The 16,437-nt window shown below is 45.0% G+C and overlaps 2 protein-coding genes across 2 annotated transcripts in view; both read left to right on the top strand.

The window, feature by feature from the left end:
• The window catches only part of LOC144481043 (uncharacterized), a 420,433-nt gene that overhangs the window by 364,422 nt on the left and 39,574 nt on the right, over positions 1–16,437 (top strand). The gene's annotated exons all lie outside the window — the stretch shown is intronic.
• Positions 1–16,437, top strand: part of LOC144480676 (uncharacterized) — a 41,197-nt gene that overhangs the window by 5,701 nt on the left and 19,059 nt on the right. Inside the window, exon 3 of the mRNA XM_078200272.1 lies at positions 3,577–4,479. Within this exon, the coding sequence (XP_078056398.1) occupies positions 3,577–4,479 (903 nt within the window). The remainder of the gene's footprint in view (positions 1–3,576; positions 4,480–16,437) is intronic.

Genomic DNA, 16,437 nt, shown 5'->3' with positions numbered 1-16,437 from the left:
AGGAATTGGAATAACTCACCTTGGGTGCAGTTAATGAAATATATCACCTGGGAACCCGCTTACATTCTAGTGAAAGTGTGGAATGTGTAGCTGGAAATCCCTTCCTAACAGCACTGTGGGTGTACTTACACCTCAGGCATAGTAACAGTTCAGGAAGGCAGTGTTGGGGTTGACCATGGCCAAGGCAGCTACATACAGCCACATATTCTGTTATAATTGAAGGACAACAGATTGAATGTGAGGCATTATGGGACTGGACTATCTTGACCACATTCCTGTGACTGCTCAGTTTCTGCAATCACGGACCATTAAAGCTGCTTAGCAGGGCCCCAACAGAGGACCTGGTGAGAATATTTACTCAGAATGAGTGAGAATTAAACTTATTCCAGGACCGGCTGGTGTTCAGCGTCCGAGATACCTGAATCCACAAAGAGGGGTCTGACCAATCAACAAACAGTGATAGATCGTTGGTTAAGAAGTTAAGAAGCATTTTCAGGCATTGTTTAAATTGTTTTATCACAAATTTGTGATGAGAACTGTGAGGGACTTGTGACCTGATAGTCACTGAAGTGACGGTATACTCCAAATAGCACTGGACTGAAAACCAGACCTCTGAGAATAGATTTTAATGAATGGTTATAATCCTACCCAAGCATGGCCAGTGAAAAATCAGAGCTCGAGTGATCAAGAATAATAATGTGATAAGGTGCGAAGGAATAAGATCTCACCGTGTAAAAATCAATTTGGGATGACATTTGTATCACATAGGAGTCAATGAATGGAATACATTGGGTATTGCACATCCCCGAACCTGGCCTGATTGAACACATGAATGGGCTATTGAAACAATGAATCAAGCTTTTGACCAGTGACCACACACTCAAAGAGTGGCACAGGCCTTATATAATTTGAATAATAGCCACAAAAAGGAGGGGTATCACGGTGACACAGTGGTTAGCACTGCTGCCTCACAGCACCAGGGACCTGGATTTGACTCCTGGCTTGTGTCACTGTTTGTGTGGAGTTTGCACATTCTCCCCGTGCCTGCGTGGGTTTCGTCCAAGTGCTCCGGTTTCCTTCCACACTCCAAAGATGCGGGTTAAGTTGATTGGCCGTGATAAATTGCCCTTCAGTGTCAGGGTGTTATAGGTTATGGGATCCGGAGAGCAGGATTTGCATCCTTTCCTTGTAATATTGCCACTTTGCCTGATCAATTAAACATCTGGCTCTGTGTAAACCAGGGTCAGATTACCCGGGTCAGAGGTTTGATGGACAAGTTGGCTCCATTCTGAACAATGGGGAACAAGCTCCTCCCACTCATTGACACCTTTGCCCCTTACAAAGATGGCGGAAGGCATGAGCCCTGCTGCTCATTGCCCCCAATAAAGATGGCGGTCGTTAACCCGAGCCGAATACTGGACTTTGCGGCCCCGCTCGGCGCGAAACATAAAATCCTTTTTTGGGGTTGGGCCTGAACAACATGTTTACAAAAACTGTTCACCCACCCGCCAGATCCACTGTTCCCACGTTCCGCAATTTTCCTTTTACCGTTTGTGGATTCGATGAAAAACCGTCCGTCCGTCGCCATTACTGCGCTACTGCGCATGCTTAAGATCTCGCCCCTCTTTCACTCCGATTGGTTGGAGGACCAGCCGCTCCGCTCGGTCCTCCAGCCCCGCCCCCTTTCCCTATTGGTCTGGAGCTGCCGTCAATCAGTCCCCAGGCATTGTGACGCTGAGCATGCGCAGTGCGGCTCATGTCCCAAGGACAGGCGCTTGTTTGTCTGATCTTCAGGCGGGAAGGAGGCGGATAAGCGGAGGCAGCGTTAGGGGCAGTGGGTGGGAGGGGAGGCTCCACACACCCAGTGGAGGCTTCAACACCCGCAATAAGGAACTAGCGGCACCGCCTCAACACCCAACACAACGGCAGCTGCAGCGCTTTCTCCCGGGGCCAGGCCCCAGTGGACAAATGTGGCTTCAGGAAGGAAATGCAGCAATGGGTTTGTTAATGAGAATCATCTTTAACTCACTTTACTGACCCTGGAGCAGGAGGAGAGAATGGGGGGAATTTCTGTCCTGCACTCACACTGATGGATTTTGGAACCTCCTTTTACAGGGAGTTCAAAGGGGAGGATTTACACACAGAAAACTGAAATCTAACAAGACATCAAGATCTGAGAGAGTCACTTGATCAATCAGAACCTGGATATTACGGACCCTTGAGTGGAACCATTCAGCTCTGGGTCATTCCTATTCTCCATTGGGGTGCACTACACCAGTAATCCAGAGGACAAGAATAATGTTCTGGGGATAATGGTTAAAAACATACCAGGATAGCTGGTGGAATTTAAATTCAGTTAATAATCCGGAATTCAATGCGAGTCTCAGTATTGGTAACTGTGAAGCCATTGTGATGAGTTGAGGGAAAGTGCGTGGAATTGGAATTTGCAGCTTTGGGAAACAAGAGAGAAATAAGTATTCCCCACGAACTAGAATGATCTGTTCTGAATTGGACTGACCTGTATGAACTGGATTTACAGGGTTACAAGTAGAGGATCGACAGACAGGAAACTCAAATCAAGCATCACTTCAAGACCTGACAATGACTCAATTCATCAGGATCTGAATACCATCGGCTTCTGAATGTGGAGGGAGAAATGTTTGTGTGTTCTGTCTGTGGGGAAAAAAATCAAACATCAGCATAACTGGAAAAGCACCAATCCCCCCCCCCCCCCACCGCCCGCCCGCCCGCCCCACACACACACACACAGTGTTCCAGTGCAGGGACTGTGGGAATTGTGTGGAAATTCACTGACGCACTCACACTGGGGAAAGACTGTTCACCTGCACCATGTGTGGGATGGGATTTTCTCATTTATCCAATCTGTAGACACCAGCGGAGTCACACTGATGTGAGATCTTTAAATTTTATAACTATGAGAATAGCTTTGAAAGCAACAATATTCTGCAGGAACACCAGCACACTCATGCTGGAGTGAAGCCATTCACTTGCCCTATGTGTGGGAAAAGATTCATTCATTAACCAGTGAGTTCTTATTGGTGAGAGACCATTCACGTGCCCTGTACATGGGAAAGGGTGTACTCAGTCATCTCATGTTTAAAGTTTATCTATTAGTCACAAGTAAGGCTTACATTAACATTGCAATGGAGTTACTGTGAAATCTGAGACACCAGTTAGATCACAGGTGACTGTAGATATTTTACTGGGGATTAGAAGGAAAGGATTTGCAGACAGGAAATTATCTGCTGATTTTACAGTCACTTAATTCATCAGGACTTGAATTTGAATGTGGAAGGAGAGATGTTTGTTCTGTTTGTTGGAAAAGATTTTGAACATCAGTGTGACTGGAAAAGTACCGAGACACACACACACACCCGAGTGAGAGTGTTCCAGTGAACTGACTGTGGAAAGAGTTTTAACCACTTACACAGCCTGAAAAAACATCACATCATTCGCAGCGAGGAGAAACCATACACGTGTTCTGTGTGTGGATGAGGCTTCAACTGATTATCCAACCTGGAGAGACACAAGGACACCTGCACCATGGAGAAACAGTTGAAATGTGGGGACTGTGGAAAGGGATTCAGTTACCCTTCTGAACTGGAAACTCATCAACGCAGTCACACTGGGGAGAGGCCGTTCACTTGTTCTGAATGTGGGAAGGGATTCACTCGACTAACCCACTTCACTGCACACCAACTTGTTCACACTGACATGAGACCTTTTAAATGTTCTGACTGTGAGAAGAGTTTTAAAACCAAATACAATTTTTTGGCACACCATCGAGTTCACACTGGGGAGAGATGGTTCGCCTGTGCTGAGTGCGGGAAGGGATTCACTCAGTTATCCAGCCTGCAGGCACACCGGCGAATTCACACTGGAGAGAAACCATTCATGTGCACTGAGTGTGGGAAGAGATTCACTCAGTTATCCCACCTTCTGACACACCGGCGAGTTCACACTGGAGAGAAACCATTCACCTGTCCTGAGTGCGGGACGGCATTCACTCAGTTATGCAAAATGTTGGATCACCAGCGAGTTCACACTGGGGAGAGACCATTCACCTGCTCTGTGTGTGGGAAGGGATTCACTCAGTCATCCAGCTTGCTGAGACACAAGCGCATTCACACTGGTGTGAGACCATTCACCTGCTCCGAGTGTGGGAAGGGATTCACCCAGTCTGCCCAACTCACTTCACACCAACGTGTTCACTCTGACACGAGACCTTTTAAATGTTCAGACTGTGAGAAGAGCTTCAAAGGCAAAATGGATCTGCTGATTCACCAGCGAGTTCACACTGGAGAGAGACCGTTTATCTGCTGTGTGTGTGGGAAGCGATTCACTCAGCATTCCCTCCGGCTGAAACACCAGCACAGTCACACCAGGGAGACATTATTCATCTGCTCAGTGTGTGGGAAAGGATTCACCCGTGCGAACACCCTGCACAAACACCAGCGAGTTCACAAATGATTACAGGAGTTGGTTTCTGCTTTTATTGCTGCTGTTAATCACAAGACTGAACCATGCTCATTCTGACAGTTAGAGGTTGTTTCGGTTGAAGTTGAAGTTAATAATCCTTGTAACTACACTGGAGTTTAAGATTCTGGCTATAGATTAAATCAACTTTGTGTCAATCACACATGTTTGCGTCCTTGATTTCTCTAAGGTAAGAGGAGACTGATTGATGTCCTGTTGCCGACTGTTCCATTGTTGGTTCTTTTCTGATACGTTTTGGAAGATATGGCAAACGAAAGAGTAAGGAATGAGAGAAAGGTAAGAATTTGGGAAATGATAAACAGACTGTGACAGGAAGATAATGAAAGAGCAAATTATAGATTACATCAGTAGATGTGGTTAGACGCTACAAAAATATTAAAGGGACAAAACTAAAGGCTCTGCATCTAAACACACGTAGCTTTTGAAACACAACTGATGAACTGACTGCAGCACAAATATAAGGAAAGAATTATGAGTTGATAACCATTAGAGAGACATAGAGTGGGGCCTGAATTTGTTCCTATTCATTCATGGGATGTAGGAGTCGCCGGCTCACCCAGCATTTATTGCCCACCACTAATTGCCCCTGAGAAGTCACTGGTGAGCTAAATATGTGTATGTGACATTTAGGAGGGACAGGAGTCTGGGAAAAGGTGGAAGGGTGTCTCTGTTGATTATTGGCAGTATTAGCACATTAGAGAGGGATGACCTAAGTTCAGAAACCAGGATGATGGAGTGGTTTGGTTTGAGATGGGGAAATGGTAAAGGCAAAATTCACTTGTGGGAGTGAGTGATGGACAGGCTTTCTAACTGTAACGACACGGTAGGACAGAGTACAAAGGAAAAGGTAATGGCAGTTTGTGGTAAAGCTACGGCAATAATCAAGAGGGATTTTAATCTATAAACTGGGAAAGTCAGCTGGACAAAGGTCATGTAGATGAGGAGTTCATAGAATGTTTTGGGGATAGTTTCTGGGAAGAGTATGTTTGAAAGCAGGCTTCACTCGCACTGGTATTATACAACAAGACGGGATTAATTGATGACTTCACAGTGAAAGCATCTCTAAGTAGCAGTGATCTTAATATGAATCGCTGGCTATGGGCGAAGTGCTGATAGATGTGATTAGATGGGAGTTCAGGTGTTTCTCGTGTGTTGGTGCAGACTCGATGGGCTGAAGGGCCTCTTCTGCACTCTATGATTCTATGAATGTATTGGAGATGAGGTAATGCTGCTTAAAGAGTTAAAGGTCTGTTTCAAGAACCATCTTGTGTTTACAAGTTGAGCTCTATTCGTGGAGATACTGAGTTCCCCTGGGGCAGGATTTTGGGAAGTTACTGTTAGTTCAGGAACCTCAGGAACATTCACACTTTTACCTGGGGTGATCCCCCAATTGAGGTGGTGAAACTTCCTCGTGTATTTCACAGGTAAATCTTTTTCTTTTAAATAAACATTGTTATTATTTGCCATTTCAGAGTCCTGTCTTGCCTGATGGTAAACTCTCTTTTGAACTGAAGTGTTTTAGAGTCAGTCTGGAACTGAGTAATTAGGCTCAAGCAACCAAGTTAAACTGAATCTAAATTTTAATTGTCTGCCCATTAAACTTGACAGAGAATCTCGAGATGATGCAAGAAAGTTCACAAGAATTATACCAGAACTGAGAGTGTTTTCAAGTTAATGGAGAGATTAAACAGGTTGGGGATGTTTTCATAGAATCATCGATCCCAACAGTGCAGAAGGAGTCCCATTGAGTCTGCACTGACTCTCCGATGATGCATCTACCTCATGCCCTATCCCCGTAACCCCATGTATTCACCCTGCTAATCCCCTAATCTACACATCTTTGGACACTAAGGGGCAATTCACTATGGCCAATTCAACTAACCTACACATCTTTGGACTGTGGAAGAAAATTGGAGACCTGGAGGAAACCCACACAGGCAGGCAAGAGACAAATGTGCATATCCCACAGACAGTCACCCAAGGCCTGGGTTCCTGGTGCTGTGAGGTAGTAATGCTAGCCACTGTGCCACCATGCCGCCCTATTCTCTGGAAAAGCCAAGGCTGAGTGCTGACCTGATCGAGATTATGAATGGATGCGACAGGGTTGAAGTTATCAAGTCATCACTGTCAGTACAGGATAAAAATTCAGAACTGACAATTCTGGTTATCATTAGGCATGTTTCTCCCACCCAAACTATAAATCTCTGTCCCCTCACACACACCTTCCTCTCTGTTGATTCATCCACTAATTCATCCTTTTCTATTCCTCCTGCTTTTTTTTTCAATTCCCTTCCCTGCTGCCATCAGATTTTTGAATGGACCTACCAGACATTAAATTAATCTTTCTCAAAACCCCAGCAATGACTGTAACATTACGTTCTGCACCCTCTCCTTTCCTTCTCCCTATGTACTCTGAATGGTGTTGTCAGTATAGCGTGCAAGAAACAATACTTTTCACTATCCTAATACGTGTGACAATAATGAATCAAATCAATTCTTCTCCGCTTTATGTGCTAATTCTCAGTTTAAATTTCAGCCTACCTCTTGCCCTCCCTAGTTTGTTACCCAAAAATGTCAATCTATATGCCTGAAGGTGAACTGTTTTGCTAAGTAGGCGTCAATATATAAGCTTGTGACTACCCACTTGTGCCTTGTGTCAGGGTGCAGTCACTGCCACCGCCACCTTTTATCCCAATCCCAGGAGTTTGGAGACTGTGGTCTGGTACAGTAATGGCGGCTGCATCGCCCACAATGCCCCGCGTTGGGGAAGTCGCTCTATCGACCGGGCGGCTCGAATCTGCGCATGTCCAAGGGATCAATCTGCGCACATGCAGAAATGTTTCTGAACCCTGCTGAGGTGTTGACCAATGGAAGGGCTTGGAGGACCAAAAGGCCGCTGGTCATCCAGCCAACCAGAGCGCGCGCTTTGTGATAATGAGGTTTGAGTTTCAGACCGACTGAAACTTCCATCTGTCGCCACAACCGCGGCTACGTTCGCGGCCGGGTGTCCCTGGAGAGGGAGCATGCGGTGTCCACGGGCGCAGTTGACACCTTCCGCGCCCGCTGGGCACCGCAGGGGTTGGGGTGCGTTATCAACCCTAATAATCACATTTTAATTTGATGTTTTTAAGTTTCCTTTGTACTTTGATTTTTGTTCGGGCTGTTCCCCCTCCTTTTGGGGAGCTGCCCCTTTTACTTTGTCCTGACTTAACTTGAGTTTGTTTATTTGGTTTGACCTTAAAAGAGGCCAACATCTGTGAGTAAAACACTTTCTTTTCTCCCCCTTTCCATTTCTTTTCTCATTCTGGGGGAAATTGGGGACTTGCAGCAACTGAAGGGAAAGGAAGTGAATCCAGGGAGGCTGCAGACTCTGGAAAGGTTGGCCCAGGTCTCTCTCTCTCTTAAAGATATTGACATTCTTTAACTCCCTCAGCTTCACACATTTATTTGTCTGGCTAAAACGGTGGCATCTTTCCCAATGTTCACAATTAAAGGCTGGTTTCCCCAGGAGATGGTTGACATTTAAGGGGACAATGTAATAAGGTATGACAGATATGGGTATGTTTGGTGTAATCTGGTGTAAATTTATGATTCTTTGTGGGGCAGTAATTTTATGTGGGACAGAGTTATGTCTAATTTTGCTATTAGATGCATATTAGATATATTATTTATGGCTCTGTGATAAATTTCATTTATTGTTATTTCAAGTTTGTAATATAACACTGTTGTGACATACCTTTCCAGTCATTGATCCATTACAGCACAGAATATGTCCATTCGAGTCCGTGCTGACCCTCTGTAGAGCAATCCAGTCAGTCCCATTCTCCCTCTGTACCCCTGTATCTCACAAGATTATTTCCTCCAATGTCCAGCCAGTTCAGTTTGAAATCTTGGATCATCTCTAATTCCACCATTCTCATAAACAGCGAGTTTGTGTTTGTGAACACTCAGCACCTCAATGAAGTTCTTAATGACCTGGTCGTGAATCTTTTTTGATTTGATTTGATTTATTATTGTCACATGTCTTAGTATACAGTGAGAAGTATTGCTTCTTGCGCACTATACAGACAAAGCATACCGTTCATAGAGAAGGAAAGGAGAGAGTGCAGAGTGTAGTGTTACAGTCATAGCTAGGGTTTAGAGAAAGATCAACCTAATGCAAGGTTGGTCCATTCAAAAGTCTGTTGACAGCAGGGAAGAAGCTGTTCTTGAATCATTTGGTACGTGACCTCAGACTTTTGTATCTTGTTCCTGATGGAAGAAAGTGGAAGGGGGAATGTCCAGGGTGCGTGAGGTCTTTAATTACGCTGACTGCTTTGCTGAGGCGGTGGGAAGTGTAGACAGAGTTAATGGATGGGAGACTGGGTTGCGTGATGGATTGGACTACATTCCCGACCTCTCTGATCAAGTCCTCTCTGACAATCTCTGATCAAGTAATGCAGCAGTGTTTATTAAACATATGTTTTCCTCCAGAATCTGTACCTCTGTGTTTGTATTTAGTCTAGCAGTCTGCAACAAGGTTTTCAGGTCTCCAGGTCAGGAAGCAGTGAGCATGGGTCTGTCAGTCAGCATCAATCAGCATCTTCAGGAGAATTGGGAGGGTGAAATCAGGTACGGCAGAGTGAGAGTAGGGGGAATGTGTGTGATTGAGATTTGCAGCTTTTGGTAAACAAGAGAGGAAACAATATTTAACTGAAAATGGAATTGTGTATTCTGAATTTCTCTCCTGTATTGACAGGGATGACTTTTGTAAATTCCTTTTACAGGTTTTGAGAAGGAGAAGATTTGCAGACAGAAATCTCAAAACCAAATCATAGAGATCATAGAATCCTACAGTGCAGAAAGAGGCCATTCAGCCCATCGAGTCTGCACCGACCACAGTCCCAGCCAGGCCCTATCCACATATCCCTACATATTTACCCACTAACCCCTCTAACCTATGCATCCCACGACACTAAGGGGCAATTTAAGAACATAAGAAATAGAAGCAGGATTAGGCCATCTAGCCCCTCGAGCCTGCCCCGCCATTCAATAAGATCATGGCTGATCTGAAGTGGATCAGTTCCACTTACCCGCCTGATCCCCATAACCCTAATTCCCTTACCAATCAGGAATCCATCTATCCGTGATTTAAACATATTCAACGAGGTAGCCTCCACCACTTCAGTGGGCAGACAATTCCAGAGATTCACCACCCTTCTGAGAGAAGAAGTTCCTCCTCAACTCTGTCCTAAACTGACCCCCCTTTGTTTTGAGGCTTTGCCCTCTAGTTCTAGCTTCCTTTCTAAGTGGAAAGAATCTCTCCACCTCTACCCTATCCAGCCCCTTCATTATCTTATAGGTCTCTATAAGATCCCCCCCTCAGCCTTCTAAATTCCAACGAGTACAAACCCAATCTGCTCAGTCTCTCCTCATAATCAACACCCCTCATCTCCGGTATCAACCTGGTGAACCTTCTCTGCACTCCCTCCAAGGCCAATATATCCTTCCGCAAATAAGGGGACCAATACTGCACACAGTACTCCAGCTGCGGCCTCACCAATGCCCTGTACAGATGCAGCAAGACATCCCTGCTTTTATATTCTATCCCCCTTGCGATATAGGCCAACATCCCATTTGCCTTCTTGATCACCTGTTGCACCTGCAGACTGGGTTTTTGCGTCTCATGCACAAGGACCCCCAGGTCCCTTTGCACAGCAGCGTGTTGTAATTTTCTTTCCATTTAGATAATCCAATTTGCTATTATTTCCTCCAAAGTGAATAACCTCACATTTGTCAACGTTATACTCCATCTGCCAGATCCTCGCCCACTCACTCAGCCTGTCCAAATCTCTCTGCAGACCTTCTACGCCCTCCACACGATTCACTTTTCCACTTATCTTTGTGTCGTCTGCAAACTTTGTTACCCTACACTCAGTCCCCTCCTCCAGATCGTCTATATAAATGGAAAATAGTTGAGGCCCCAGTACCGATCCCTGCGGCATGCCACTAGTTACCATCCGCCAACCAGAAAAGTACCCATTTATTCCGACTCTCTGCTTCCTGTCGGATAGCCAATCCCCAATCCACGCTAACACCCAACCCCCAATTCCGTGTGACCCAATCTTCTTCAGCAACCTTTTGTGAGGCACCTTATCAAACGCCTTTTGAAAATCCAAAAACACCACATCCACCGGTTCCCCACCGTCAACCGCACTAGTCACATCTTCATAAAAATCCAACAAGTTCGTCAAGCACGACTTTCCCCTCATGAATCCATGCTGCATCTGCTTAATCGAACCATTCGTATCCAGATGGCCTGCTATTTCTTCTTTAATGATGGATTCCAGCATTTTCCCAACTACAGACGTTAAGCTACCGGCCTGTAGTTACCCACCTTTTGTCTATTTCCTTTTTTAAACAGCAGCGTAACATTAGCCGTTTTCCAATCCGCCGGCACTACCCCAGAATCCAACGAATTTTGATAAATAACCACTACCGCATCCACTATTACCTCTGACATTTATTTCAGTACCCTGGGATGCATGTCACGTCAAGACCTGACAATTTCACTCTATTTAAAAGGACCTGAATATCATTGGTCTTTCAGTCTAGAATTGAACTGAAGTGTGTACAGATGGAGGAGGTTGATTGAATCATTATATGAGTGTGTATGAAGAAAGTGTGTATAAAGAAATGGTGTTCTGTCTGCTTCAGAAGGTTCTAAACAGCAGTGTGACTGGAAAAGCACCGATACACACGTATCCGAGTGACCTGACCTGACTGTGGAAAGAGCTTTAACCAGTTACACAGCCTGAAAATACATCACACCATTCACAGTGAGGAGAAACCATACACGTACATAGAACATTACAGCGCAGTACAGGCCCTTCAGCCCTCGGTGTTGCGCCGACCAATGAAACCAATCTAAAGCCCATCTAACCTACACAATCCAATATCATCCATATGTTTATCCAATGACCGTTTAAATGCCCTTAATGTTGGCGAGTCCACTACTGCTGCAGGCAGCGCATTCCACGCCCTTACTACTCTGAGTGAAGAACCTACTGATGCACTATCAATCGAGCCGAGACTAGTTGTGAGCAAGACAAATAGGCTTTTATTGGCAAGAACTTGGAGCCATCCCTGTCGGTGATCTGGTCTGAACTGAGAGCAAGGGGGGTGGAGCCACCGCCTTTATACCCAGACCAGGGGGAGGAGACTTGGGCGGAACCAACAGGGATGTGCCACATATACAGGTACTGAGAAATACTAACTACGGTGGTTAACCACTACAGATAACATATAACAGTGGTTTACCACACCTACCTCTGACATCTGTCCTATATCTATCACCCCTCAATTTAAAGCTATGTCCCCTCGTGCTAGCTATCACCATCTGAGGAAAAAGGCTCTCACTGTCCACCCTATCTAATCCTCTGATCATCTTGTATGCCTCTATTAAGTCACCTCTTAACCTTCTTCTTTCTAATGAAAACAACCTCAAGTCCCTCAGCCTTTCCTCATAAGACCTTCCCACCATACCAGGCAACATCCTGGTAAATCTGCTCTGCACCCTTTCCAATGCTTCCACATCCTTCCTATAATGTGGCGTCCAGAATTGTACGCAATACTCCAAGTACGGCTGCACCAGAGTTTTGTACAGCTGCAACATGACCTCCTGACTCCAAAACTCAATCCCTCTACCAATAAAAGCTAACACTCCATACGCCTTCTTAACAACCCGATCAACCTGGATGCCAACTTTCAGGGATCTATGCACATGGACACCGAGATCTCTCTGTTCATCCACACTACCAAGTATCTTACCATTAGCCCAGTACTCTGTAATCCTGTTACTCCTTCCAAAGTGAATCACCTCACACTTTTCCACATTGAACTCCATTTGCCACCTCTCAGCCCAGCTCTGCAGCTTATCTATGTCCCTCTGTAACCTGCAACAACCTTCCGCACTGTCCACAACTCCACCGACTTTAGTGTCATCCGCAAATTTACTAACCCATCCTTCTACGCCCTCATCCAGGTCATGGGAGCATTCTGGCCAAGTTTGCCGATGATACAAAGATAGGTGGAGGGGCAGGTAGTATTGAGGAGGTGGGGAGGCTGCAGAAAGATTTAGACAGTTTAGGAGAGTGGTCCAAGAAGTGGCTGATGAAATTCAACGTGGGCAAGTGCGAGGTCGTACACTTTGGAAAAAAGAATAGAGGCATGGACTATTTTCTAAACGGTGACAAAATTCATAATGCTAAAGTGCAAAGGGACTTGGGAGTCCTAGTCCAGGATTCTCTAAAGGTAAACTTGCAGGTTGAGTCCGTAATTAGGAAAGCAAATGTAATGTTGTCATTTATCTCAAGAGGCTTGGAATACAAAAGCAGGGATGTACTTCTGAGGCTTTATAAAGCACTGGTTAGGCCCCATTTGGAGTACTGTGAGCAATTTTGGGCCCCACACCTCAGGAAGGACATACTGGCACTGGAGCGGGTCCAGCGGAGATTCACACGGATGATCCCAGGAATGGTAGGCCTGACATACGATGAACGTCTGAGGATCGTGGGATTATATTCATTGGAGTTTAGGAGGTTGAGGGGAGATCTGATAGAAACTTACAAGATAATGAACGGCTTAGATAGGATGGACGTAGGGAAGTTGTTTCCATTAACAGGGGAGACTAGGACGCGGGGGCACAGCCTTAGAATAAAAGGGAGTCACTTTAGAACAGAGATGAGGAGAAATTTCTTCAGCCAGAGAGTGGTGGGTCTGTGGAATTCATTGCCACAGAGGGCTGTGGAGGCCGAGACGTTGAGCGTCTTCAAGACAGAAATTGATAAATTCTTGATTTCTCGAGGAATTAAGGGCTATGGGGAGAGAGCGGGTAAATGGAGTTGAAATCAACCATGATTGAATGGTGGAGTGGACTCGATGGGCCGAATGGCCTTACTTCCGCTCCTATGTCTTATGGTCTTATGGTCTTATGTATTGGATAGGTACATGGAGCACACCAGGATGATAGGGAGTGGGATAGCTTGATCTTGGTTTCAGATAAAGCTCGGCACAACATCGTGGGCCGACGGGCCTGTTCTGTGCTGTACTGTTCTATTTATAAAAATGACAAACAGCAGTGGCCCCAAAACAGATCCTTGCGATACACCACTAGTAACTGAACTCCAAGATGAACATTTCCCATCAAACACCACCCTCTGTCTTCCTACAGCTAGCCAATTCCTGATCCAAACCGCTAAATCACCCTCAATCCCATGCGTCCGCATTTTCTGCAATAGCTTACCATGGGGAACCTTACCAAACGCTTTGCTGAAATCCATATACACCACATCAACTGCTTTACCCTCATCCACCTCTTTGGTCACCTTCTCAAAGAACTCAATAAGGTTTGTGAGGCACGACCTACCCTTCACAAAACCGTGTTGACTATCCCTAATCAAATTATTCCTTTCTAGATGATTATAAATCCTATCTCTTCTAATCCTTTCCAAAACTTTGCCCACAACAGAAGTAAGGCTCACTGGTCTATAATTACCAGGTTTGTCTCTACTCCCCTTCTTGAACAAGGGGACAACATTTGTTATCCTCCAGTCTTCTGGCACTATTCCTGTAGACAATGACGACATAAAGATCAAAGCCAAAGGCTCTGCAATCTCCTCCCTAGCCTCCCAGAGAATCCTAGGATAAATCCCATCCGGCCCAGGGGTCTTATCTATTTTCACACTTTCCAGAATTGCTCACACCTCCTCCTTATTAACCTCAATCCCATCTAGTCCAATAGCCTGTATTTCAGTATTCTCCTCGACAACATTGTCTTTTTCCTGCGTGAATACTGACGAAAAATATTCATTTAACACCTCTCCTATCTCTTCAGACTCCACACACAACTTCCCACTACTGTCCTTGATTGGCCCGAATCTTACCCTAGTCATTCTTTTATTCCTGACATCCCTATATACGTGTTGTGTGTGTGTGGACGAAGCTTCAGTTGATCATCAATCTTGTAGATTCACAAGGACAGCAACACTATGGAGAAACCGTGGAAATCTTGGATAACTGAATGAATCCTTTCTCACATTCAGCGCAGGTGAATGGTCTCTCCCTGGTGTGAACTCACTGGTGTGTCCACAGGGTAGATGAATCTTTGAATCCCTTCCCACACTCAGTGCAGGTGAATGGCCTCACCCCAATATGAACTCGCTTGTGTGTCTGCAGGTGTGATGACTGAGTGAATCTCTTCCCACATTCAAAGCAGGTAAAAGGTCTTTTCCCAGTGTGGATGTGTCGGTGAATTTCCAGTTGAAATGGGGCTTTGAATCCCTTCCCACAATTCCAACATTCTGTAATCCTTCAGTTTTTCCTCATGCCATTCAGAATGAATTTTATTAACTCTTTTAGAGGGATATCAACAACTTCTTCATTTTTGATCTTTATTTTATGAATAGATTGAATCTTCTGCACAATTTACAAACCACATCATTTTGAGGTTTTAAATGATCAACTGTGAACAGTTGATTTGATTGAACTCCTGTTGTTATATCCTATATTATCTCAGCACTGACAAGCACATTTAATTCAATGTTTAGTGTTAACAACCCTTCAAAGTCACTATGAGGCCTTAAGTCTTTTGTCTATTACTGGGGTGGATACATCAGCATTTTTATTTGAATCAATTCTTTAACTGGAATACAAATCGTTGAGGAGTTTTTACTCATGGATAACTTCTGAACAATGGTAACTGTTCCTGGTTGTGGTTTATCAGGCTGATTCCTGGGATGGCAGGTCTGTCATATGAGGAGAGATTAAGTCGGTTAGGATGATATTCATTGGGGTTTAGAAAAGTGAAAGGGGATCTCATAGAAACATATAAAATTCTAACAGGATTAGACAGGGTAGATTCAGGAAGAATGTTCCGGATGGTGGGGGAGTCCAGAACTGGACTGAGGTGAAGAGAAACATCTTCACCCAGAGGGTGGTGAATCTGTGGAATTCATTACCATAGAAAGTAGTTGAGGCCAAAACATTGTGTGATTTCAAGAAGAAATTAGATATAGCTCTTGGGGCTAAAGGGAGCAAGGGATATGGGGGGGAAGGCGGGATCAGGATATTGAAATTGATGATCAGCTATGATCGAAATGAATAGTGGAGCAGGCTCGATGGGCCGAATGGCCTACTCCTCTTTCTATTTTCTCTGTTTCTAAACACTATACTGTGAACTACGTCATTTCCCAGTATAAAATCTACATGACTAATGGGTAACTTGGAAACAACACGAACAATAACAGATTCCTTTACCAAAGAGTCAGTGCAGATTTGATGGGCCGAAAGGCCTCCTTCTGCACCATAGGGATTCGATGGTTCAACTCATAATTTCAATTCACTCAAAACAATTACAGACACACACCTCCCATCAACATCCTGTATGAATAAACATGTTTCAGTCCTGGATGCGATTAGCAGCAGGAACAACAACAGAATCCAACTCATGCAATCACTTGTGAACTCGCCTGTGTCTCAGCAGGAGGGAGGACCAAGTAAATCTCTGCCCACAAACAGAGCAGGTGAATGGCCTCTCCCTGGTGTGAATGCGCTGGTGCTCCTGCAGGATAGATAATCTGCTGAATCCCTTCCCACATGCAGAGCAGGTGAACGGTGTCTCTCCAGTGTGAATTCGCTGGTGTATCAGCAGGTTGGATGACTGTGTGAATCTCTTCCCACACTCAAAGCAGGTGAATGACTTCTCTCCAGTGTGAACTCGCTGGTGTATTAGCAGGTTGGATGACTGAGTGAATCCCTTCCCACACTTGGAGCAAGTAAATGGTCTCTCCCTGGTGTGAACTCGATGGTGTGTCAGCAAGTTGGTTGACTGAGTGAATCCTTTCCCACACACAGAGCAGATGAATGGCCTCTCTCCAGTGT

This window comes from Mustelus asterias, chromosome 30, assembly GCF_964213995.1.
Source record: "Mustelus asterias chromosome 30, sMusAst1.hap1.1, whole genome shotgun sequence".
Taxonomy (NCBI): domain Eukaryota; kingdom Metazoa; phylum Chordata; class Chondrichthyes; order Carcharhiniformes; family Triakidae; genus Mustelus; species Mustelus asterias.
The sequence above is the reverse complement of the archived record's forward strand: the minus strand, read 5'-3'. Positions and strand labels throughout refer to the sequence as shown.